This window comes from Tupaia chinensis, unplaced genomic scaffold (genome assembly GCF_000334495.1).
Source record: "Tupaia chinensis unplaced genomic scaffold, TupChi_1.0 Scaffold000355_1, whole genome shotgun sequence".
NCBI classification, from domain to species: Eukaryota; Metazoa; Chordata; class Mammalia; order Scandentia; family Tupaiidae; genus Tupaia; species Tupaia belangeri.
In genome coordinates this window covers 4345701-4370064 of record NW_006159850.1, presented here as the reverse complement: position 1 = coordinate 4370064, position 24364 = coordinate 4345701, and the positions used below count along the sequence as shown (strand labels likewise).

General features: G+C 51.8%; 1 protein-coding gene and 1 pseudogene across 1 annotated transcript; one reads left to right on the top strand and one right to left on the bottom strand.

Annotated features, from left to right (window-relative positions):
* The first annotated feature begins 6 nt into the window (after nucleotides 1-6).
* Nucleotides 7-24364, top strand: DNAAF1 (dynein axonemal assembly factor 1). The gene is made up of 13 exons (XM_006152730.1): nucleotides 7-211; nucleotides 2775-2910; nucleotides 3432-3523; nucleotides 5580-5801; nucleotides 5936-6102; nucleotides 8170-8291; nucleotides 11941-12107; nucleotides 13801-14111; nucleotides 14193-14319; nucleotides 19453-19559; nucleotides 21008-21067; nucleotides 22954-23311; nucleotides 24010-24364. The coding sequence occupies exons 1-13, from the start codon at nucleotides 88-90 to the stop codon at nucleotides 24114-24116; spliced, it is 2100 nt and encodes a 699-aa protein (XP_006152792.1). The 5' UTR covers nucleotides 7-87; the 3' UTR covers nucleotides 24117-24364.
* On the bottom strand, nucleotides 10579-11185 carry LOC102497273 (60S ribosomal protein L19 pseudogene; annotated as a pseudogene).

The window sequence follows — 24364 nt, the reverse complement described above, 5'->3', positions numbered from 1 at the left end:
GACACGAGTGGCAAGCGGAGAAGGAAAGCCGGGGCTCCCTGACCCGGCTGGGGGCCGCCACCGGGCTTCGGTGGTACCGGAATAAGCATGCACCCCGAGCCCTCGGAGCCCGCCGCGGGCCGGGCAGCGGAGCTGGACAGCGCGCAGGAGCCCGGCGCCGGCGAGTCCGCGGGTGACCGCGCGAGCGAGAGCCAAGGGCGCCGCAAGGAAGGTGCGGGGAGGGCGAGGGAGGTGCGGGCCCGGCCCGGTGGGCACTGCGCTCCTGCCAACCCGCATGCCCCATCTTCACAGCACGTGACAGCAGCAGTGATAGTAGCGCCGACACTTCCGTGACACAGACGTGCAGAGCGCCTCCTGCGTGTGAGCCGCCCGCAGCCCTGGGCAGCAGGTCTCCTGCCCCGGTTTACACGGCCGAGCTCACAGTCACTCCAAGCCAGTCACTGGCTGCCCAGAGACGCAGACCCGGACAGTCTGGCTCCCGAGCCCAAGCCCTTGCCCTGCACAGCACTCTTGCCTCTTCTAACGTGTCTGCGTTAATTCTTTGCAGCTTTCGCCCTCTGAGATCAAAGGTTTGCCCCCTCCTGCCCCCCAGACTGCAAGCTTGGCAGGCAGGACCCCCTGACGGAACTTCCAGTGTCGACATGTGGTAGAGCCTGACTGAAGAGTCGGTGGTCCTGGGGTCCGTGTCCGACCCTCTGCCCCGGCTTCTTGGAATGGGCCTGAAAGGCCTGAGCCTCTGCCCGCACTCAGCCTGGGGCCCTAAGGGAGGCGTATTATGACTCGATAAAGAAACCAGTTGATTTGTGTTTCTTTTTTTGAACCAACATACATCAACTTAAGCATCAACTGTCCATGCAAACCCTGCATGAGCAGCTGTGGGAACTGATATTTTCTTATACTTATTTAATTACTATTTATAGTACAGAAAGAAAGAGACAAAGCACCCGTGTGGATAGGGTCATGCTCCAGGACTTTTTTTTTCCATTTCTCCTTCTGGTCAGGATTGTGGGCGCGCGGGCACACAGGTCCAGCACGGCCTTTAGGCTGCGGGGACAGCTGGCCCTGGGGGCTCTGATGTCCAGGCGCAGGGCTTACCTACGGACACAGGGTTTGGAGCCAGGCCTGTTGGGTTCACTTGCAGCTCGGCTGCTCACCAGCCTTATGGCTCCTGGTCTGCAACTTACCCTCTCTGAGCCTTGGTCTCCTCATCCGTAGGCAGGGATAATTATACAGGGATATACAGAGACCATTATAATTAAAATTGCTGACACAGAGTGGGCCATTAATAAATGGTAGCTCTTGCTATGAATATCGTCAGTTTTATATAGTGAGCACCTATTCTTTATTCCACAGACATTTATCTGGTAGCTCTAGGAACTGGACAGACACACAGTGGGAAACTGACGACTGTGAGACACATTCCTCTTGCTCAGAGACCGCTGAGCACACGAAAAGCAGACCCGACGGCCGTTTGAATGTGCTCATTTTTATTTGCCAGAAATATTATCATTTTCCGTTTCTTTTCCTGTGGTTTTGCATTTGAGAAAAAATTTAAAGTTAAAAAGAACAGAGAGGGGTTGGCAGGTAGCATGGTGGTTAAGGGTGCTGGACTCACACATGGCTGACCGAGGTTCAAGTCCTGGACCTGGCAGCTTGCCTTCTCACTTTCCTTCTCTCTCTCTCACTCTGTCCCTCTCTTATCAAATTAAAAATAAATAAAGTTTAAAAAAAGAATTTAAAAAAATAAACAAAGAACACTATAACAAACACCCATGTGTTGCCTCCCATAACGAAAAATTATTAATATTTTATCATTATTACTTGAAGTCTTTTTTTTATTGAAGAAAACCTTTCACTAAAGTTAATTTAAAAAGTAAACCTTTTCACATAGTGTGTACGGGTTTTTTTCAGTCATCTCCACACATGTACATCCTTGAACAAGGCATAGCGTTGGTTTGCATGTCCTTAATTTATCTACAGAATCTTCTCCTTACTATGGCACGTGCTTCGTTCACTCCCTGGGTGTTGCTGAGACTAATCCGTACTGTTGGATGGCGTGCTAAGACATTTTCCCCAAGGCAGAGAAGTAATCCATTGTTTTATTTAACCAGTCCCTATGGATAGATTTGTCTTGATGACAGTTTGGGCTGTTATAAACAATGCAGAGACAAGTATCTGCATACACATTTCCTTGTGCACCCATATAAGAGTGTTTGTTTAAGCCAGAGTCTGTCACGATCTGTCTCGGCCTCCTGCTGGGAGTCCAGGTGTCGGCCTTGACCAGCGTTTCCGCAGAGGGCCTGTCCAGAAGTGAAATTTACCTAAGGTTTTGCTGTCATTTTAAAAAATGTGATATGTTTAAAGAATACCAACGTTTCAACACTAAAAATAGACAGCTATTAATCAGCTTGAAATTGGGGGCAAGTTCGGTACCAGCAGTTAGCATAATGGCTATATCGCTGGAGTCCCGTGTAGTTGACCGCTGTTTGAGTCCCAGACCCGGTGGCTTAAACTCATGCTGGCCACGTGTGTGTGCGTGCCCAAGACCCAGAGAGGAGAATGGAGGAGAAGGGATTGCAGCATGGCCATCCGCCCCCCTGGGAGGTGATTTCTCACTTTCTGTCTCTCTGTCTCTTTCTGTCTCTCTGGCAAGCACATGCTCCCTATAGCACAAAAACCTCTCAAAAAAAAAAAAAAAAAAGAAAAGAAACAAATCGGGGGCCTGTTTTCATACATTTCTTGACCACATAGACATGGTCTCTCTTGTTTTACAGAAACTAATGATCCTAAGGAAATGTGTACGGGTCCTTCTGACACATCCTACCAAAGCCAGCAGAAACAGAGTGGTGACAGCGGGTCGGACAGTCACCTGGCACACCCAAGCAATGACAGGGAAGACGGGGGTCCCAGGTATGTGGGCATGCTGCTGACAGTGCACATTCCAGAGGAGAGGTGAAGGTGTGATCACTCCCTGTGCAGACAAGAAAATGGCTCGTGGGGGTGGAGCAGCCAGCCCAGTGTCCCCCTGGAGAGTTGTTAAGCAGCATAATCAGGGTGGCTGCCTCAGTGGCATTGCTGCCCACACTCTGTTAAACTCATGCCAGATCTGGAGAGAGGAACATCAGTATTTCTTGATGACACTCTTAGAAGTATTTTTAGTAGAACATACACTGCAATTTTTAAGAATGCTGAAAGTGATGAATATTAGATGTGGCCCTAAAAGCCGGAAGGATGGAAGGAAGGAATGGAGGGAGGGAGGAAGGGCAGAAGAGAGGGAGAGAGGGAAGGGTGAGCCTAACACAGGTGCCTTATAAGGCATATGGGATATTGCAGAGTCGGGAGCGAGAAAAGCTGTGTTAAAGAACTTTCAGAATATATCTACATCGGACAAATTGAAATAAATATCTCGGTCATGATTTTAATTTTAACAGAATGACTAGAAGTTTCCTGCGAAAACTCTGCAAGCAGCACAAGCTTTACGTCACCCCATCATTGAACGATACGCTGTACTTACACTTTAAAGGTAAGGCCCAGGAGAGGACCCGGGTTGCGCTGGCAGGGATCATCTTCAGTTCACAGATCGTAACTGTATAAGTGTTACGTGTGGAAAGGGATAGAGAAAAATGAAAGCAGATTGATTACTGGGTTGGCAGAACCATGGGTACATTTTCTTTTTATTTTGCCCACCATTAACATGAGAAGTTTTAATCAAAACTTTTAGACAGCAAAATAATTTCATTTTTTACTTGCCAGAGGGTGCATGTGCTCGCCAGAGACAGAGAGAGAGAGAGAGAAACCACCCTCCAATGGGGTGCAGTCATGCCACAATTCCTTCTCTGTTGGGATTTGGAGCACGCATGCACATGCACCCAGCATGTTTTTCAAGCTGTGGGGTCCAAGATCCAAACCACGTTGTTATCTATGTGGGATCCAATTATTAGAACATGGGGCCACCCAAAATAAATAACTTCTAACTTAGTAATAGATTAGTCATGAATTACAAATTGCTGATGATTTACAAAAGGCCTAAAAATATTTGCTTCCTACTAAAAGTGTGTGTGTGTGTGTGTGTGTGTGTGTATTTTTCTAACCTTCAACTTAGCTCACGACTTAGCTCTGGGAACTAGAACAATAAGGCCCACGGTTTGCACTAGTTTTAGGTTTGGCTAAATCCCAGTGGATATAGTTTTTCTCTGCTGAGATTGTCCCACTTCTTTTCTTGTCCCTGCTTTCCTCGGTACTGGTTCATTTTCAGGGCAGGTTCACCCCTCACTCTCTACCTCCTAGCGGAGCTGGGAAGGTGGCTGCTTGAGCCCCAGGCCACACCCGCAGAAAGACCACCTCTTCCCAGAGAGGCAGCAGAACTCTTCAGGACTCCTGGGAGTTGACCCTCCTGGTGAAGGGTGCTCAGCCCCAGAGGAATCAGTGTGACGCTACCTGGCCACCCAGGGAGCCACCAGGCAGTATCAGAGAGGGCTGATTCTTCGAAGAGAAGCTGTGCTAGAGGAAGGAGGGGTGCTAGGTGTCTAAGCGTCTTAGTCTAGGCTCATAAACAGCAGGAACTCGTCGCTCAGTTCTGGAGGCTGGAATCTGAGATTCCAGCGCCTGCAGGTTCGTGTCCGGTGAAAGCCTCACAGATGCCTCTTCCCATGGAGGACAGGAAAGGGACTAATAGTTCCCTCAGACCTCTTTTTATTATTATTATTAAATGTGCCAGAGGGTGTGTGCACTCACTGGAGAGAGACAGAGACAGGGTGGGAGGGGCAGAAAGCAAGAAAGTACCTCCCATGGGGGACAGTCACACCACAATCCCTCCTCCATTTCTGCCTCCTTTTTGGGATTTTGGGCATTCACATTCAACTGCCAGCACGCTCCTTAAGCCACTGGGTCCAGAACTCTAACTACGCGGTCAGCCATGTGGGATCCAGCCACTTTAACCACCAGGCCATGGGCTGGCCCCGTTACTGCATTTTTAGCCCAAGGGCATGTATGTGCATGGAGGAGGAAGCACCCCCCATGGGCGGTCATCTCATGTTTCTTTTTCCTCCAATACTCTCTTCGTGCACACACATGCCTGGCATATTTTTCAAGTGTATGGACCCAGATCGAACCCCCGTCAGCCATGTGGTCACCTAATGATTATACTATGGGGTCGGTTCACAGGCCTATTTATTTCTTTTACAATTATTTTATTTAACTTATTTATTTTTTCATTTGACCAGAGAAGGATAGAGTAAGAGCGAGTGAAAACGAGAGAGAGAACGAGAGAGAGAATGCCAGGTCCAAGACTCAAACTGCGGTTGGCTATGTGGGAGTCCAGCACCATTAACTCCCACGCCACCTGCTGGCCCCCAGGCCTCTTTACTAAAAGCACTAATCGCATTTATGAGGACTCTGCCTTCCTGATCACCTCCCAAAGGTCCCACCTCCAAATACTGTCACAATAGAGATTAGGTTTCAACGCACAATTTCGGGGAAATGGATATTCAGTCCAGAGCAGAGAACAAAATGAGAGTGACTGTGAGCCTCTGCCCTTACGGTGTGAGTGGCGCTGAATCAGCCCGCTTCCCCCTCGCCAGGTTTTGATCGCATCGAGAACCTAGAGGAGTACACGGGACTGCGCTGCCTCTGGTTGGAGTGCAATGGGATCCAGAAAATCGAGAACCTGGGGGCTCTGACGGAGCTGCGGTGCCTCTTCTTACAAGTGAACTTGCTTCACAAAATCGAGAACCTAGAACCTCTGCAGAAACTGGATGCTCTAAACCTCAGCAATAATTACATCAAGACCATCGAAAACCTCTGTAAGGGCATGCAGCCCGCAGTCTTCCCATATGCCCCGGGTCCATCCCTTTCCCAGGGGAGGTGCTGGCGTTTTGTACTGGGGTGAGAAATGCTTTTCGGCTTTGTTGTCACCTCTGCTGACCTCACCTTCCAGCCTGCCTCCCGGTCCTGAACACACTGCAGATGGCCCACAACCACCTGGAGACCGTGGAGGACATTGAACATCTGAGGGAGTGCTCAAGACTTTGCGTCCTGGACCTTTCCCACAATAAGCTGAGCGACCCAGAGATGCTGCGTGTTCTTGAGAGCATGCCTGACTTGGTAAAACAGCCCGAAAGAGAAATACTGCCCAAACCGACTTGCAATATTCTGTGTTCCTTAGCTATATCCCTTCCCCCAGCCCCCTTCCTTCACACTTTTTTCCTCTTTGCATTTTTATTTTATTTTACTTTATTTTTTAGAGGTTTTTGCTGTAGGGCGTGTGCACTTGCCAGAGAAACAGAGAGAGACAGAGAGACAGAAAGTGAGAAATCACCCCCCAGGGGGGATAGCCATGGATGAGTAAGGAAAAAGAGTGTCGATGTGAAGACAAACAGTAATCAAATGACGGCAGTCAGGGCTAGCCGCAGCATGGACTGTCAAGGACTAGTTCAGAACTGCCACATGCCGAGGGTATAAAGCTCTCTCTCCTCTCTCTCTCTATATATATATATATTGGCTAGGGCTGCATAACAGAGTCCCCACAGAGACTGGGGGCTTGAACGGCAGACATGCTTCTGACCTCTTCATTCTGGAGGCCTGAGGTCTGAGGTACAGGTACTGGAAGGCGTGGCTTAGTTGAGACCTCTTTTCTGGGCTGGCAGATGGCTGCCTTTTGCATGTGCTGTAGAGGGCACATGAGCTCCCCAAAGAGAGACTGAGACAGCGGGAGAGGGAGGAGACGGTGCCCCTTTGTGGGCCACAGTCCCTTCTCATCTCTCCATCATTTGGGGACTTTGGATACACACACACACACACGTACCTGGCATGTTTCTCAAGCCACCAGGTGTGGGACTCGAATCATATAGTCGGTCTTGTGGGATCCAGCTACTTTAACCACCATGCCATGAAGCTGGCCTGATGACTGTCTTCTTTTTAAAAAATTCTGTGATTATTACTGTAATCTCTTTTTTAAAAAATTTATTGATCACCTTTGCAAGAGAGGGAGACCCCTCCCCCCACAACAGAGCCTTCACGTTGCTATCCACACCCAGCCCTGGTTAACCCAAGTCAAACACGCAACACGCTCAGGGAGGTCACAGGCCCTGAACCCAAGGCCCTTCCCACAAGGGCCTAGTTGTGTTACACTGCGCCACCACGTCGCTGCCTTCACGTGGTGCCTCCTCTGTGCTGTGCGTGTCTGTGTCCTGACCTCACCTCCTCAGAAGGACACCAGTCTCACGGGATTAGGAGCCACCGCGAGGAGCTCGTTTTAACTGAATTACGTCTTGAATTAACACGTCTCCAAATGCGGTCAGATGCTGAGGCAGGGTGGTTCGGACTTCCCCGTGTAAATCCTGGAGTACGCAATCCAGAATAAAGCAGCCTGCCACACGGTGTACCCCTGACTCGCTGTTCCTGGGGCTTGTGGCCCCCTCTTTTCCCTGCAGGATAAGTCCCTCAAAAATTTGGCAGGAATGGTGAACTGTGCCAGAACGAAGCTTGGGAAATACTCACCTAACTGGTTTACAGTATGTTTGTCTTCTCCAACCACGGAAACCACTCTAGATAGGAAAAACACTTGATCAACTTACACAGACAGATGTTAAAGGGGTCCCCGCCGCTCACCTTAACCATTCACCTTCCGTAGGCTTCTTCAGGCAGGCACAGAGGTGACAGGTGATGTTTGAAGGGGGGAGGCTGCTCTATTGTGGCTGAGCACCTTCCAGCTTCCCTGTGAGCCCAGCAGGAAGGCCCTCCTGCCTCCTGGCGCTCCCCGCAGAGAAGCTGGCACTCGTCCCTTCTCTGAAGACCGCTCCTCTCCTGTCTGGCCGCTGGGCAGGTTTTCTTAAATGGGGCCTGACTGGGAAGGAGAGAAAACCATCAATTAGACTGAGACGAATTTCAGCGGGAGAGATTGGGTAGCAAAAGTAACACAATCGCAGCCCTTGGAAAAGGCCTCGGGAGTTGTTCTCCAGCACTGCTGGTCAAGTAGAGGAGAGGGCTGCTTAATCCCCAGATGGAACCAGCGCCTTCCGCTTCTCCCAGCACAGCCCGGGCCTGCCGTCGGCACTGCCAGTCTGCTCAGTAAAATAGCTGGTGTTTGCTTATTCTTAGAGCACAGTACATACAAAATAATCATATATATATATTTCAGTAATCAGTTTGGTTCTGCTTGTCCATTTACAGCGTGTTCTAAATCTGATGGGAAACCCAGTTATTAAACACATTCCTAATTACCGAAGGACAGTCACTGTTCGACTGAAACACCTAACATACCTGGATGATAGACCGGTTTTCCCAAAGGACAGGTAAGAAGAGAAAACCCTTTCAATTGGGACCAGCAGATGGCATAATGGTTACATCACTGGACTCCCACATAGTAGACCGTGGTTCGGGTTCCAGACCCAGCGGCTTAAAATTCACACTGGTGCATGTGTGTCGTGTGTGTGTTATCTTGTGTGTCCCAGATCCCAAGAGGAGACTGGAGGAGGAGGGATTTCGGTGTGGCCATTCCCCTGGGGGATAATTTCTCCCTTTCTGTCTCTCTGACAAGAGCACACACCCTATAGCAAAAATTTCTTTCAAAAAAAAAGAGAAAATTTCCTTTCGATCATGTCTTAATATTTAATAGTTGAACATGCTTGATATTAAATTTTATGTAAAATTTCTGACTTTTGAGCATTTTCACACATATTAAATGTTCTTTGGAAATATGTTTAATGGTACATAATTGTCTAAAAAGGAATTTAAGTACCTATGCATAAATTGTGTATGCCTTTAACAAACATCCTTACATGTAAGTCTTTGACCTCATTGTGAAGGAATTCTGTGGGACAGCAGCACTAGATTAAAGAATGTGGTTTGAGGTTTTTTTAAGCTCTTATGTATATTTTCTAAATGTTGACCAGGAAGTTTGTACTGATTACCTGACATGGCCTTACCTGACAGGGACATGTGAAAGAAATCTTTGCCAACTTTACCCACAGGTAAAGGTAGTATCCTTTAAAAAAAAATAATTGTACTACAAAAAAATTGTATTTTTTTTTTTGAGAGATTTTCACTGTAGGGCGCGTGCGCTCGCCAGACAGACAGAGAGAGACATAGAGACAGAAAGCGAGAAATCACCTCCCAGGGGGGATGGTCACGCCGCAATCCCTTCTCCTCCATTCTCCTCTCGGGATCTTGGGTACGCACGCACACGCACCCGGCGTGAGTTTTAAGCCACCGGGTCCGGGACGCGAACCACGGTCGACTACGTGGGAGTCCAGCTACATAGCCATTACGCTAACTGCTGGTTCCCAAAAAAATTGTATTTTTGGATAACTGATGAGTTGGACATTTTTTCCATCTTCCCTGGACATTCAGATTTTTTCCCTGTATGAACGTTCTTTTATTTGTGTTGTTATGTCAGGGTCGTCCTGAGTAGCTGGCACTAAGGTGCACTTGGCTTTCAGGGTAGCTTCTACACGGCCCTCGCCTGCCGCCTGCCGCCTGCCGAGGGCAGGTCGCCCTGGGGCTGCAGCTGGGCTGCTCTGTGAGCGTTCTGTTACAACGTCTTCCCCTTTCCCCTCCAGTGCTCATTCTTATTACTTTGTAAAAGCTTTTTTATGCCAGGAAAGCTGTGCCCTGGACCACTAAGTTTACTGTCACTTTTTACTTTTGTCTGTGTTTTAAATTTGCCTTTTCATTTCAGACCTATTCATCTAACTTAGAATACAATTTCATTAATACGAACTGCTTGAAGGGAAGTACAACCCAAATGTTGAATTATACAATATTTAAGAAAAAATATCATGTGCAATATGTTTTTGAACTCACAAATACATATTATGAAAAAACTGTGCATGGGGCCAGTGGGGGTATGGTGGTTACGGTGCTGGATCCCACATGGCCAGCTGTGCAGTTCGAACCCCATATCCAGCAGCTTGAAGACCATAGTGGGTGTGTGTGCATGCATGCCGCAAAGCCTGAAATGAAGGAGAAATAGAGAAGGGATTGCAGCATGACCATTGCCTATGGTGGGTGCTTTCTTCTTCACCCCTTTCTCTTGCCTCTCCAGCAAACGTGCACACCCTCTGGCGCGTGCACACACACACACAAACACACACAAAGGTTTTAATTCATTTGAGTAAATACTTAGGGGAATGGGACCGGCAGTTGGCATAATGGCTATGTCGCTGGACTCCCACATGGTCGACCGCGGTTTGAGTCCCGGACCCGGTGGCTTAAACTCACACCGGGCGCATGTGCATGCGTGCCCAAGATCCTGAGAGGAGAATGGAAGAGAAGGGATTGTGGCATGGCCATCCCCCCTGGGGGGTGATTTCTCACTTTCTGTCTGTCTGTCTGTCTCTGTCAGCAAGCACATGCGCTCTATAGCAAAAACTTCTCCGAAAACTACTTAGGGAAACAACCTCTGGGTGGTGTGATTGAGTAGATATAGTTTTATAAGAAGCTGCCATGCTGTCGTTCGTGTCACTTTTCACCCCACCAGTGATGAAGGCGAGTAACTGATCTTTCTTTCTTTCTTTTTTTTTTTCAAGCCGATAAAAGCTTATTTTATTTAAATAATGATCTGAGTAACTGCCAGTGCCACTATGGACAGACGACGGTCGGGGAGCTTTGTTTCTTGGTCTCTTCCTCCTTGGACAAAGTCTTGATGAGCTCTTCCTTTTCGGCCTGGAGGCGCTCCTCACGGCGCATGCGTGCTTCCTTGGTCTTAGACCTGCGGGCCTCAACCTGGTCTGCCAGGAGCTCCTTGCGGGCCTTGTCTGCCTTCAGCTTGTGGATGTGCTCCATGAGAATCCGCTTGTTCTTGAGCACACTCCCCTTCACCTTCGGGTACAGGCTGTGATACACGTGGCAGTCTATCTTCTTAGACTCCCGGTATCTTCTGAGCAGCCGGCGCAGGATCCTCCTTCTCATCCAGGTCACCTTCTCTGGCATTCTTGCACTGGCTGTCCCCTTTCGCTTACCTGTGCCCATGTGCCTGCCCTTCTGGCTGGCCAAAATGTTTTTCCGGCATCTGGCTGGGAATGGACAGTCACAGGCTTGTGGACGATCAGCGCACCTTTGATCAGCTTCTGGATCAGCTGGCTGGAGTTGAACTGGCAGTTTCATCGGTCTCATTGGGGTCCAACCAGGCCTTCTTTTTGCCGCAGCGGAGGACATTAGAGGCAAGCCTCTTCTGAAGCCTGAGCATAGGCCTGGGGTATTTCTCATCACCGTCAGCATTTGGTATGGCCAGTCTTTAGATTTCAGTCACTCTAATAGGGTTGGAATGTTACTTTGTCGCTGTGACTTGCAATTCCCTAGTGACACTAGATGTTGTGCATCTTTTCATATGCTTATTTTCAGCTGCATATCTTCTTTGGTGAGTAATCTTGATCTGTTGCCAGATTTTTTTATTGGGTTGTTTTTCTTATTTTTTAATTTTAGCAGTTCTTTGTATAATTTGGATACAAATCCTTTGTCAGTTGTCTTTTTTTTTGCAAATGTTTTCTCCCAGTCTCTGGCTTGTCTTGTCATACGTTAGCCCATTTAAAAATTATGTTGTCTTTTATTAGTGAGTTATAAGTATTGTTTATATTTTTCAGATTCAAGACCTCATCAAATGATTTGCAAATATCTTCTCACATTCTGTGGGTTGTCCTTTTGTTTATAGCACCCTTTGCATTGTAAATGCTTTTCACGTAAATTGAGAATTGTGCAGTTCTCAATTTTTCCTCCATCTCCTGTGCTTCTGCTGCATATCTAAGAAGACTCTGCAAACAAATCGATTTTAAAGATTAAAATATACTCACGTCACCTTTCACCCTTGCGAGCACAGGTCTTACGCGCCCTTGATTTTGAAGAACATGAACAGGCTTTATTGGGTAATATACATTGGAAGTTTACTCTGAACCCGTGACTGCTCAACCCTCCCTTCTTTCTGTTCTCTAACTGTCCTTTACCCAGAGCATGTGCCGAGGCCTGGGCCAGGGGAGGGTATGCTGCCGAGAAGGAGGAGAGACAGCTGTGGGAGAGCCGGGAGCAGAAGAAGATCACCGACAGCATCGAAGCCTTGGCAATGATCAAGAAGCGGGCTGAAGAGAGGCGGCGGCAGAAAGAAGCCCAGGAGCGAGGTGGGCGCTCCAGACCGAAGGCGGCACCTGGGATCCCCTTTGTTAGGCGAGTCCAGGCTGTTGAGCTCCCAGTCTTCAGTCTCTTGGAGTTTTCCTTAACAGCCCCGTACCCGCAGATCAGCTTCAGCGCCCCCCCCCCCCCTGCAGGCCAGCGGAACCTCCCGGCACACTGGGAGGTTCTTCCTACTGTGCTCCAGTCACCAACGTGCCGTGCCGGCTCTCTGCCACCTCTGGGTGTCCTGCAGTCCTGCTATGAGATCAGACCCCACAGGCCAAGAGCAGATGCCAGTTGCAAGTCCCAGGTGTCACCTATGTTCTGACCTCCGATTAAGTTGGGGTTCCTGTGAGCTCCTCACCGGGTTCAGTAAAAGTGGCTCACGGAATCCGGAGAGGCGGCGACATGCATCTTCCAGTCGCTGTGCTAATAAAGAGTATGATAAAGGGTGCGGATAGAGCAGCTGAAGGCGAGGTCTGTGCGAGGGGTGCAGGGCTTCCATGTGCCCACTGGGAGCCCCGCATGTCTAGCAACCCAGAGCTCCAAATCCTGTAATGGAGTGATTTCTAGGGGCTGCATCATAGAAGCACGATAGGTTATTAACTCCATTCCCATCCCCTCTTCCCTCTGGGAAAGTTTTGAGCTTCTTTTTTCCTTTTTTAAGAGAGATTTTTTTGCGGTAGGGTACATGTGCTCACCAGAGAGACATAGACAGAAAGTGAGAAATCATCCCCGGGGGGATGAACATGCCACAGCCTCTTCTCCTCCTCCGTTCTCTTCTTGGGATTTTGGGCATGCACACACACATGCGGCATGAGTTCTAAGCTGCCCAGTCAAACCATGGTGGACTACATGGATCCAGCAACATAACCATTATGCTATCTGCTGGTCCCAGTTTCGAGCCTCTAACCATGGCTCGTTCTTTTCAGTAGCCGGCACCCATCCAGGAGCCACCAAGAGTTGCCTCATTAGAACCAAAGGTGTTCCCGTCATCCAGGGGGTCACAAAGGCCTTAGGGGCTCTGTGTCAGGACCTGGGGTCAAAGACCAACATCAGAAATGTATGAAGGAGTGAAGTGACTTCTTACTGCTTCACAGCTGCCACAAGTCAGCACAACGTTAGCAGCTATGCAATGTCTTTGTAATAGTCCGGAGGTCAGAAGCCTGAAATACGGCTCACTGGGCGAAAACCAAGGTGTCGCGGGATTATGTTCCTCCTAGAGAGCCCACTGCTCGCCTTTGCCAGCTTCTGCAGGCCGCCCGCCTCCTCAGCTCCAGGCCCCTTCCTCCCTCTTGGGGGCCAGCAGCGTAGCGTCATCTTCAAAGCCCTCTCTGCCTCTGCCTCTCCCACAGGCCGTCCAGGGCACTGTCCCCATTTCAAGGTTCCTATTGTCAGTCCCACCTGCGGAGTGTGTCTGTCCACCTGAGGTAACACAAGGACAGGGTCTAGGGTTAGGGCGCAGCCCCGGTGCTCCGGCGTGCATCTCCGGGGAACCTCTCCCGATGTTTTCTCGGAGCCACTCAGTGGAGGTGCCTGGCAGTCCTGTCTCGCAGACAGATGGTCAATGACACCTGGGTGGGCGTCCCCGGCAGACCTTTCTTTAGCTGCGTCCTGTGCTCATCCCCGACGTTCACAGACGCACGGGCGCCCTTGTCCTCCCGGCGGCCACGAGCTCCCCTTTGGACTTCCCGTGTTTAGGGGAGACGCTGCCGCCAGACTGCGGGGAGCATGTGAGTGCCAGCACGGCAGGCAAGGGACAGCCCCCCGGAGGCGAGGGCGAGGACCAGGGAGAGGACACGCGGCAGAAAACGGAGCTGTTTGTCAAGGAGAGCTTCGAGGCCAAGGATGAGCTGTTCCCAGAAGAGCTGAGAGGAGAAGAAGAGCTGCCTGCCAAGCAGCGTGGAGAGACCGAGCAGCGTGGTGAGACAGAGGAGCGTGCAGAGACAGAGGAGCGTGGAGAGACAGAGGAGCGTGCAGAGACAGAGGAGCGTGGAGAGACCGAGCAGCGTGGAGAGACAGAGGAGCGTGGAGAGACAGAGGAGCGTGCAGAGACAGAGGAGCGTGGAGAGACAGAGGAGCGTGGAGAGACAGAGGAGCGTGGAGAGACAGAGGAGCGTGGAGAGACCGAGCAGCGTGGAGAGACAGAGGATCTGGAGCCAGGGTACCTGCCCCCAGTTGAGACTGTGATGTCGCTGCCTTTCACAGACACCGGAGACAGTAAGACCTGGGCCTGGGCCTCACTTCTCCCTTCATTCATTCATTTAGAGACAGAAAGCGAGAAATCACCTCCCGGGGGATGGCCACACCACAATCCCTTCTCCATTCTCCTCTCAGGATCTTAGGCATGCACGCACACGTGCCCAGCATGAGTTTAAGCCACCGAGTCTGGGACTCAAACCACCGTCGACTACATGGGAGTCCAGTGACATAGCCATTACGCTAACTGCTTGTCTCACTTCCTTTATTTTTTAATTTTATTTTTTGCCAGAGGGTTTGTACAGTCACCAAAGAGAGACAGGGAGACAGGGAGAAAGCACCTCGTGGGGTGTGGTCCCGCTGTCACCCTTTCTCCGGCTTTTCTCCATCCTGTTGTGACTTTGGCCGTGCACGTGAACTAGGCATGCTTTTCAGGCCAACAGAGCCAGGACTCAAACCCTGTGGCCGGCCCTGTGGGATCCAGCTCCCTGAACCACCGGGCCACGGGGCTGGCGGGAGCCCACTTCTCACTTCTTTATTGCTGTTTCTAGAAGATGAAGTCCAGGATGCCTTGTTGCCAAGGGCAGCGCTAGTCGATAGAAGCCTAAGGGAGCGTCACAGTAGGTCATCGGGACAGCCTTGCTGTATCTTTCTGTTTCTCTGTGAAGAGATGCATCATGGCTTTTCTGACAACTCATACATTTTCTAGGAGCCACATTCTAAAAAGTGAACAGAAACAGGAACAACTTCTCAGAAGGTAGTAGAGAGTAGTTACCCATTTACTCTAAACTATGATCATTCAGCATTGAATCAGTATAAAAACTGTTGAGATGTTTTGCATTGTTAAAGTTGTCAGAAGTTATCCAAATCTGGGGTGTGGGTCTGACACAGCACACCTCAACTCAAATGCTGATTTCTCAGCAGCTAAGGGAAATGGAGACCTACGGAAACAAGCCAGTGACCTTACACAGCTTCAGTTTTACCATTTAACTTACAGTTGAGGGGCCGGCAGTTACATGGTGGTTAAGGTGTGCTGGACTCCCTCATGGCTGACTGCGGTTTGAGTCCTAGACCTGGCAGGCTGCTTTCTCACTCCCCCGCCCAAGTAATTGTAAAAAAATTACGATTGAAAGTGAGAATAATGAAATATAATTAGAAATTTACACAGCCCCAGTTGGAATGTTCAGCAGCCTTAGCGACTGTGGCTACAGCAGCAGGTGAAGTGGATCGAGAGAGGAGGCCCTGCGCAGGTACCAGCCATCCCTCGGGTCCTGCTGCTGGCATGGCTGTGGCTGGGGGATGTTCCAGTCCTCAGGGCCTCGGGTTATGGGAACGTTCTGGGCCAACCTGAGCAGGCTTTGAGGCCTGTTAAGGAAGATTAGCTAGACTGGCCCAGAATGAAAGTCCCATAGTGTGGGACGGACCCAGAGGTGACAGTGTTCCAGACTGCTGAGGAGACCAGTCACCGAGCAAGGCCTTGGGGGCTGGGTGGCTGAGCTTTCCAGCTAAGGGCCCGGAGACGGCGGGCTGTGCTCTACAGTGAGCCCCGCCGAGCCCCTAAGTACTCAGTGCTCTTTTCTCTGGGTGCGTTAGTACCTCCCTCATGCTCGGGACTACTGAAAATGTCTCGTGGTCTGGGTCTTTTACAAAACGTAGTGAGAAATCAGAGTGCACATGTGGGAGGGGACACGTGATGGAGCCCCCAGCAGGAGCTCGGATGGGTCCCAGCCCGCCTGAGCGCTGGCAGGCCACAGTCTCCAGGGACTCTGCCAGGTGGGGCCGCAGGTAGGGAGGGAAGCAGGAGGACCAGGGAAGGATGTGAGTGGAAGAGTGGTGGGGAGAGCCTCAGTGCTTCTGAACAACCCCGGGCACCAAAAAGAGAAAACTGCCCTCTGGGAAGCCCTCTCCGAAGCCCGGCTCCCGGCTGTTCAGGTCAGTCGCAGCTCCCCACGGACCATGGTCTGAGGGCACTGGGTTTGGGGTCTTTCTGCCGACACGGCTTGCTTGGGTTTAATTTCCCTCCCTAGCTTGTGACCTCATTCTGCCAGACTGGATCTCAGCCCTCCGGGGCCTGACCGTCCCTTGGCTTTGGGGATGAACTCTTCTGCCAAGAGAGGGCTATATTTTCCGAAGCCTTCCACAGATGAGAGTGCCATGGGCTGTTATTTAGAGGTGCAATGTGCCTGTGTTAGCTGTGTGGGGCAAGGACTTTGCAGGTCAAGAAGCAGACCTTCCTGCGCGATCACCCCTCCGTTCTGAAACCGCACCCAGCCTAGCAGCAGTTTGCAGGAATGAAGCAGGCCTTTGCCTTCTGGGCAGGAAAGGGGCAATTTAAAGAGTAGCTGGTTAATTGCAGCTCTGTGGTCAGGAGAGGGAGACATGAGCCCATGGTCTTTTTTTTTTTTTTCTTTTAGAGAGAAGTTTTTGGTATAGGGCGTGTGTGCACACCAGAGAGACAGAGAGACAGAAAGCAAAAAATCGCTCCCCGGGGGATGGCTATGTCACAATCCCTTCTTCTCCATTCTCCTCTCAAGATTTTTGGCACACACACACATGCACCCAGCATGAGTTTTAAGCCGCTGGGTCTGGGACTTGAACCGCAGTAGACTATGTGGGAGTCTAGTGATGTAACCATCACGCCATCTGCTGGTTCCCTAGCCTATGGTCTGTTTAACCCACCTTAGAGAGAGAGCTGAGTGAAGGCCAGAGCATCATGGACTCTCTAAGTTTTAGGTTTCCCAATAACCCTGTGAGGTAGATGTCATTACCACCGCATTTTGTGGAGTTGAAAACAGGCTCAATGAGGTACGAAAACTGCACATTCCAAAGCAACTGTAGGTTAAGCATTGCTAACCCAAACATTCAGAGTCCCAAGTGTTCCAAAATCCAAGAACTTCTGAGTGCTGATTTACCACCACAATGGGAAGCCCACAGTGAGCTCATGCGATAGGTCGCAGCCTTTCGAAATGCTGCGATACAGAACCATGTAAGATCACGTCAGCCCATGTGTGCATCCTGCACAGGACACAAACGAACTTTGTGTTTTGACGTGGTCCCATCCCCAAGCTGCCTCACGATGTCTATGCGAATATCCCAAATCCAACACACTTCCGGTCCCGGCATTTCATAATGCAGGAACTGAGCCCAGATGTGATGGAGGACCAAGCTCAGGCCCAGCGTGCTTCCTGGGTGTTCTCCCTCCTTTACCCTGGGGCCTCCCCATTCGAGTGGCCTTTGCACTCGGCCGGTCCCCAGCTTCTCCTGCCCCTAAGGCTGCCAGGCAGGAAGGGCCTTCCTCTACCTCAGCTATTAGCAACAACCCCAGGAAGTCATGTCGAGACAGAGAGCCACCTGTTGATAAAACTGCTTTTCCATTCACTTTTTTTTTTTAAGGATTATTTATTTATTATTATTATATTTTATCAGAGAGACACAGAGAGGGGGATAGTGAGAGAAAGTCACCAGGTCAGGGACTCCAATCGTGGTCGGCCATGTGGAAGGCCAGCACCCTTACCCCCGACGCACCTGCCAACCCCTCCACGCACCTTTCTTGCATCCATCAGTGACTCTTTCTGTGCAAGTAACAGGCCTTGGTGAAGGCAGGCATGGCCAGAGAGCAACAGGCCCGGCTTTGCTGCGTTCCCCGTGCAAGTTCTCGGAGACCACATTGTGAGGCCAGGAATCAGTGAAGGCTGCCAGAGGAACAGGGTCCGCAGAGATGGCAGAGATGCTGGGACGGCCCTCCCTCTTCTGAGTGCCACCAGGGCAGAGGGAGACCTCGAGTGGGCACGTTCTGGGCGGGACTAGACAGCACTGCCCACCCCTTGGGCCTCTCTCTAGAAGAGCTTTAGCTTCTTCCCAGTAGTCACCAAAGCTGTCTTTAGGATGCTCCAGGTGTTTTGCTGCGACCCGCTGTGTGCAGCGTGGTTTCCAGACAGACACCCGAGTTCAAACTCAAGTCCAATCCCTTAGCTAGCTGAGTGACCTCAGGCACACATGAGACCTCTCTGAGCCAGCTTCCACTCCTGCGCCCTGGACACTGTCCCGAGGTTATGGATCGAATGAGATGATGGAAGCGATGCCCCAGTGGTCCTTAGCTCCCTTCCCATCTCCTCTCCTCCCGCGAGGAGACGGAGCCCAGGCAGGTTCTGGGAGAGCGGAGACACAGCGGCGTGGCTGCTTGACCCTACTCTTGGCTGGGAATGCTGAAGGCTGTGGTGCCACTCATGGGAGAATGGCAGAGGGAGGGCTGGTTAGGGAGGGAAGCCGGGGTCATCGTCATCGCAATATGGAATCGAGAAACCATGGGGACCCGCAAGTGGAGAAGAGCAGCGATGGCCAGGACCTGAGGACGAGGGTCAGGGCAGCAGAGAGGCAGTTGCACAAGTGCTGTCCTGGTCCCCTGCTTCACTGTAACATGGCACTGGCCAGCCTCTTGGTCAGACGGGTCTGTCCTCTCTGGCAGGGTGCATTGAACGTCTGTATGATGACAAAGTCGGGCCTCTGGTCTCAGGACCCAAGGATTCGAGCTTGGGGACCTGGAAGCGGCAGCCTTGGGGAAGGGGGCACATTTCGATTGCATACTCCCCAGGCAACCTCACAGTTACCACGAGGTCTTTGGGAAACTCGTGACATATTTTTCTACGCAAAACGCATCGTGACTTTTCTGACAACTGATCAATCACAGAAGCCCCCAGCCTTTGCGCAGCGGGAGGGGCATGGGCCCTGACGGGGGGACGCTGGTCCAGGGGGTGGTGGGTACACCCTCCCGTGGGCGGGGCGAGGAAGCTTCACGGTCATGCCCGTCTCACCCAGAGCCACAGCGGGGCACACTGCAGAACGCTCCCTCAGCTGTCAGCTGGAGGTCAGCGCGCCCCCCTCCTCCACTGTCTTCCTTTTCCAAGGTTCCCGTTGCGTCTGCACTGAGTCCAGCTGGTGCTTCCGTCTCGCTGGATTTGCTGCAAAAACGAGCAGCCTTTTCTTTGCCCGTTGGTAGGGCCCTGCCCTGAGCTGTGGATTCCTGCAGCTTCCTCCAGGGCCTGGCCTTCCAGCCCTTCATCTGCTTTCGCATGGCTCCATCTTCCCCTGGGCTCGTCAGTGTAGCCACTGAGCACAGACAAGCTCCAGACCCATGGCCTTCTGCTGCTGTTTTAGAATCAACTCCCCAGACTGTGGCTACTGCAGAGACGGAACTCAGTGGACTTGGCACCGCAGGTCTAGAAACCAGCTGGCCAGAGACAAGGGAGACATTGTTCATCGATGTATGTGAAGTTTTGAACCTTGGAGATAAGTATCGGCCTTACTAAAGGTGATCGGATAGAAACGTTGGGAATCCCTTCTACCCAGTGTGGGTCCTGAGCCAGCAGGAGGGGTGGGAGCTGGTTAGAAGTGGGGAGTCCTACGCCTACCTTGGACCTTTGGGTCAGAATCTGGATGGAGTAGGAGTCCCCCAGGTGACTCACACATGTGCAATCCATTTGGAAACAGCCAGCCCCAAGGGCTCCCCTCGAACTATGCCTACCAAACTCTTGATTTCTCTGTCCTCTGTGCACCCTGCCCAGCGAGTGGCTCAGGGTATCTCACTGCCTGTTGCCACTCAGCTTCCTGTTGGCTCAGGAAGACATGCCCCTCTGGCACCCACCCCCGGGGTCTGCGCGGGCTGCTCCTCCCAGAAGCTCCTTCCATTGGGACGGTGCTCTAGACCAGGAGCAGTGCCGGGGCGTGCCTGCATTCGTCACACCGGCTGTGCTCTGTTGGGGCGAGGGTGTGGGAGGCCGATCTCAGCCTCTCCAGCTCACTTCTGGTTGGTGCCCTCCTGGCCTGCCCCTGCCCACCCTCTTGGGAACTTCTAGGCAAGCGTTTCATTTCTAGGGCCTAGATTTAAAATTCCACACTGCTCAGTAAGAGTTAAGATGATCATGGTCAGTATTCGTGGACAGTTTTCTGGACTCACGAGTAATAAACAACGCCAGGCAGTGCCTCTAAATCTGAGAACTGGCTGTCAGCAGACAGCAACATCCTGGCTAGTCTTCATGGAGTTCTCAGCCTGTGCGTGCTGCTGTTCCCAGCATGAGTCGTATCAGTCAACTTAACACTTCTGATAACCTGTAACAGGTACGTCGTACTATTACTGTCCCAACTTTACAGGTGAGAAAATTGAGGAACAGGGAGGGTAAGCAATTTGCCCAAAGCCACACAGCTAGGAGAACGTGGCTGAGGCAGTGTGGCTCGAGTGGGTGCATCCAGCCACCTCCTTGTCTCTGCCACGTGCTCACTGGTTACTACACGCCAAAACCAATAAAGCCTCCCACTGCAAAACAAAAGGCCCTACCAGTTGGGGACAGGGGACAAAGTATTATCTTTATGCCACAAACAAGGCCTAGGACGAACGCACAGGGAAGTATTTGGTTTGGTCCTACGATGTCCCCCAGAACTGGCTGTGTTCCTGACAAGGTGAAGTGGAGAAAAGACAGGGGAGTCCCACGGTCGCGTCACACCTGCAAGTCTTTGACCCAGACCCTCGCCCTCGAAGTGGCTCTGTGTCTTGTGCACTTGTGCATGTGTGCGGGGTTCTCTTGGGAAGGGACTGCTTGTCCTCCGCCAGCCCCTCGTGCTCTGCTTGCCTGTCCGAGGTGTCCCCGTCCTGTGCTGGGGGTTTGTGTGAGTATGGCTGCCTCCCTGATGACGCGAAGCTCATTGGCTCTTTCAGGACCTACCTGACCTGGACGATGTGGACGATCTGGGTGATTCTTTGGACAACCAGAACAAGGTCATATATCAGCTGAATTTCACTTTCATTCTTACCATTTACAGTATTATCTCCTTAACTCGTTAGGAAAATGTCCTTGTGATAACAGCACCCCACACTTCCATCTTTACCTTACCAAAAACGTAGGCTTGCTCTTGGTCCCTCCTCTGAGATTTACTGACCACCCACTGGGGCCTTCCTGCACGTCCCATGTTGCTAACTTATAACCACGCACTGAACAGTCAGCCAAAGGCATCTTCTGTCCCTCTGCTGTGTTGCTGTGTTGATCGGATGAACATCTGCTTGGATGCAGCTACCCAGACCCGGGGAATGACAGAGGCAGGGAGAGGGGGGAGTGAGCACAGGAGGTGCGTTGGGGAATGCTTCCCAGCTGCCCTGCCCTCCCACCTTCGGCATTACCACCAGCCCACGGGCCAGACCTGGCCCAGGGAGAAGTGCAGGGCCTGTCTCTGTGCATGACTTATTACCAAATGAAGGGAACAGACACAGGGCCACAGCGACAGTGGGGGACTGACAGTCAAGGAGCAAAGTCTCAGTTTATGAGCAAGGCCCGGTGAAGGGTTGTGCCAGCCGGGGTGCAGGGCTCAGGTACGTGGAGGTGCCATGCACCAGCACCAAGCGGGGAAGTGGAGATGGTGCTGAGCTCGGCCGAGGTGGGGAGCTGGCCAAAGGGCGGCGCCCTGCACTCCTGTGGGCCTTGTGTGTAGCTACAGGACATATGATACTGATGACAAGCAGAACCCACACCGTACACCTTAGTGGCTTGGTCGTGACCGTGAATGATCAAGCGCGTTGCTTCTTGTAATAGAAAACGTGCTTCCCGAAGATCAAGGTGGTCTCCAGCACAGGCGACGACAGCGACCCTGACCTGGACTACACCTCACTGCCCCTGCTGGAATCCACGTCCACAGACACCCTTTCCAACATGTGGCTGTTCAAATGTTTATATGAAATGAGACACAGTTATGGGTGAGTATGGCTGCCTCCCTGATGACGCGAAGCTCATTGGCTCTTTCAGGACCTACCTGACCTGGACGATGTGGACGATCTGGGTGATTCTTTGGACAACCAGAACAAGGTCATATATCAGCTGAATTTCACTTTCATTCTTACCATTTACAGTATTATCTCCTTAACTCGTTAGGAAAATGTCCTTGTGATAACAGCACCCCACACTTCCATCTTTACCTTACCAAAAACGTAGGCTTGCTCTTGGTCCCTCCTCTGAGATTTACTGACCACCCACTGGGGCCTTCCTGCACGTCCCATGTTGCTAACTTATAACCACGCACTGAACAGTCAGCCAAAGGCATCTTCTGTCCCTCTGCTGTGTTGCTGTGTTGATCGGATGAACATCTGCTTGGATGCAGCTACCCAGACCCGGGGAATGACAGAGGCAGGGAGAGGGGGGAGTGAGCACAGGAGGTGCGTTGGGGAATGCTTCCCAGCTGCCCTGCCCTCCCACCTTCGGCATTACCACCAGCCCACGGGCCAGACCTGGCCCAGGGAGAAGTGCAGGGCCTGTCTCTGTGCATGACTTATTACCAAATGAAGGGAACAGACACAGGGCCACAGCGACAGTGGGGGACTGACAGTCAAGGAGCAAAGTCTCAGTTTATGAGCAAGGCCCGGTGAAGGGTTGTGCCAGCCGGGGTGCAGGGCTCAGGTACGTGGAGGTGCCATGCACCAGCACCAAGCGGGGAAGTGGAGATGGTGCTGAGCTCGGCCGAGGTGGGGAGCTGGCCAAAGGGCGGCGCCCTGCACTCCTGTGGGCCTTGTGTGTAGCTACAGGACATATGATACTGATGACAAGCAGAACCCACACCGTACACCTTAGTGGCTTGGTCGTGACCGTGAATGATCAAGCGCGTTGCTTCTTGTAATAGAAAACGTGCTTCCCGAAGATCAAGGTGGTCTCCAGCACAGGCGACGACAGCGACCCTGACCTGGACTACACCTCACTGCCCCTGCTGGAATCCACGTCCACAGACACCCTTTCCAACATATTCGCAGTCTCTAAAGACACCTCAGTCAAGGCCGAGACGCCTTTTACACACATGCTTACAGAAGCAAAGAGGGAGCAGGTGAGCCGAGGTGAAGACACATGGTTTCCACGGCCACTGATTGAGGAGCTTGGCGACGAGCCCTCGGATCGCCCTCCTACACCCCCCACCTGCAACCAAGATGCCACTCCACCTGCTTCCTGTGAGCATGGGGACAGCAACCTCACAGCAGCTCCATCAGGTAAGTCACCCTGCTTCTGGGACCACAGAGCCCAGGAGCTTTGTGGGGGGCTGAAGGGCTGGCTGCCCCACCCCGGGGATGGCACAGGGTGTGGTGAGCCCCTTGAGCTCCACCCCAAGGAGCCCGCGTTCTTGGCCAGTTACGCATAAGCCAGGGGTGGTCAGTAGGTCCCAGCCCTCACTTGTGGCTCAGGCTGCACTTACCCTTCTCAGCCTGGCCCGGACACTGTCGAGCTGCTCCGGTTCTTGGGTCAGGGTGTGGGTGTGTTGTGTGTCGCATGCACGTGCATGAACAAGTGAGGTAGTCTTACGTGGGCAGAGGCATCTGCATTTTCACTCCCTTACCATTCTGGGTCCTCAGCTTCATAGACCAAGGCTTCTGGAGGAGGAAGGGGACCAGTGACACCATGGCTCATGGTGTGGGACAAGGGTGACAGCTGGCATGGCAGTCCAGGGGCTAGGATGTATTAGGTGCAAGATGTGGTTTTAAGGGGGGCCCACCAGGAGCACCAGTGCCGAGGCCTGGCTGGGTACAAGTGAAGCCACACACTAAATGCACTGGGTGGGCCTTCCCACGGGAGCTGCAACCTGGGGACGAGCCCTTGGTGCCAAGAATGACCAACTCGCCTCCTGGCCGGCCCAAGACCGGGGGCCGACTGCACGTCCCAGATGCTGAGGCCTTCTCATTTGACTCTCTAGGGTGGAGAACCAAAGAGAATGGCATACAGCCTGAGTTGGAGCCCAGGGAGTCTTCAGAGCCTGGGGCAGGGACCAGCCGGGAGGACACTGAATTTGGCTTGGACTGAACCCCAAACAGCCCCATTTACCTTCAGAGGAACCGTGACAGGGAGAATGTGGGTCCCACTCCGGCTCAGTTCCTCTTCCCCCAAGTGCTGACGCTGAGAGCACTCGAGCCCACAGGCCACCTCCCCTGCTCCTCAGCCTTGCACACGTGGGATGCTCCCTCCTTGTACTGAGCTCCTGCAACCTCCCCGTTATTTGTAGCCTAAGTTGTATAACTGTGTCTCATTTCATATAAACATTTGAACAGCCA

Excerpts from the sequence above, each read along its gene's own strand:
- DNAAF1 (XM_006152730.1), top strand. The coding sequence starts at position 88 with ATGCACCCCGAGCCCTCGGAGCCCGCCGCGGGCCGGGCAGCGGAGCTG. Across the intron at positions 212-2,774 it reads CCAAGGGCGCCGCAAGGAAG|AAACTAATGATCCTAAGGAA; the intron begins GTGCGGGGAGGG and ends CTTGTTTTACAG. Across the intron at positions 8,292-11,940 it reads CCGGTTTTCCCAAAGGACAG|AGCATGTGCCGAGGCCTGGG; the intron begins GTAAGAAGAGAA and ends TCCTTTACCCAG.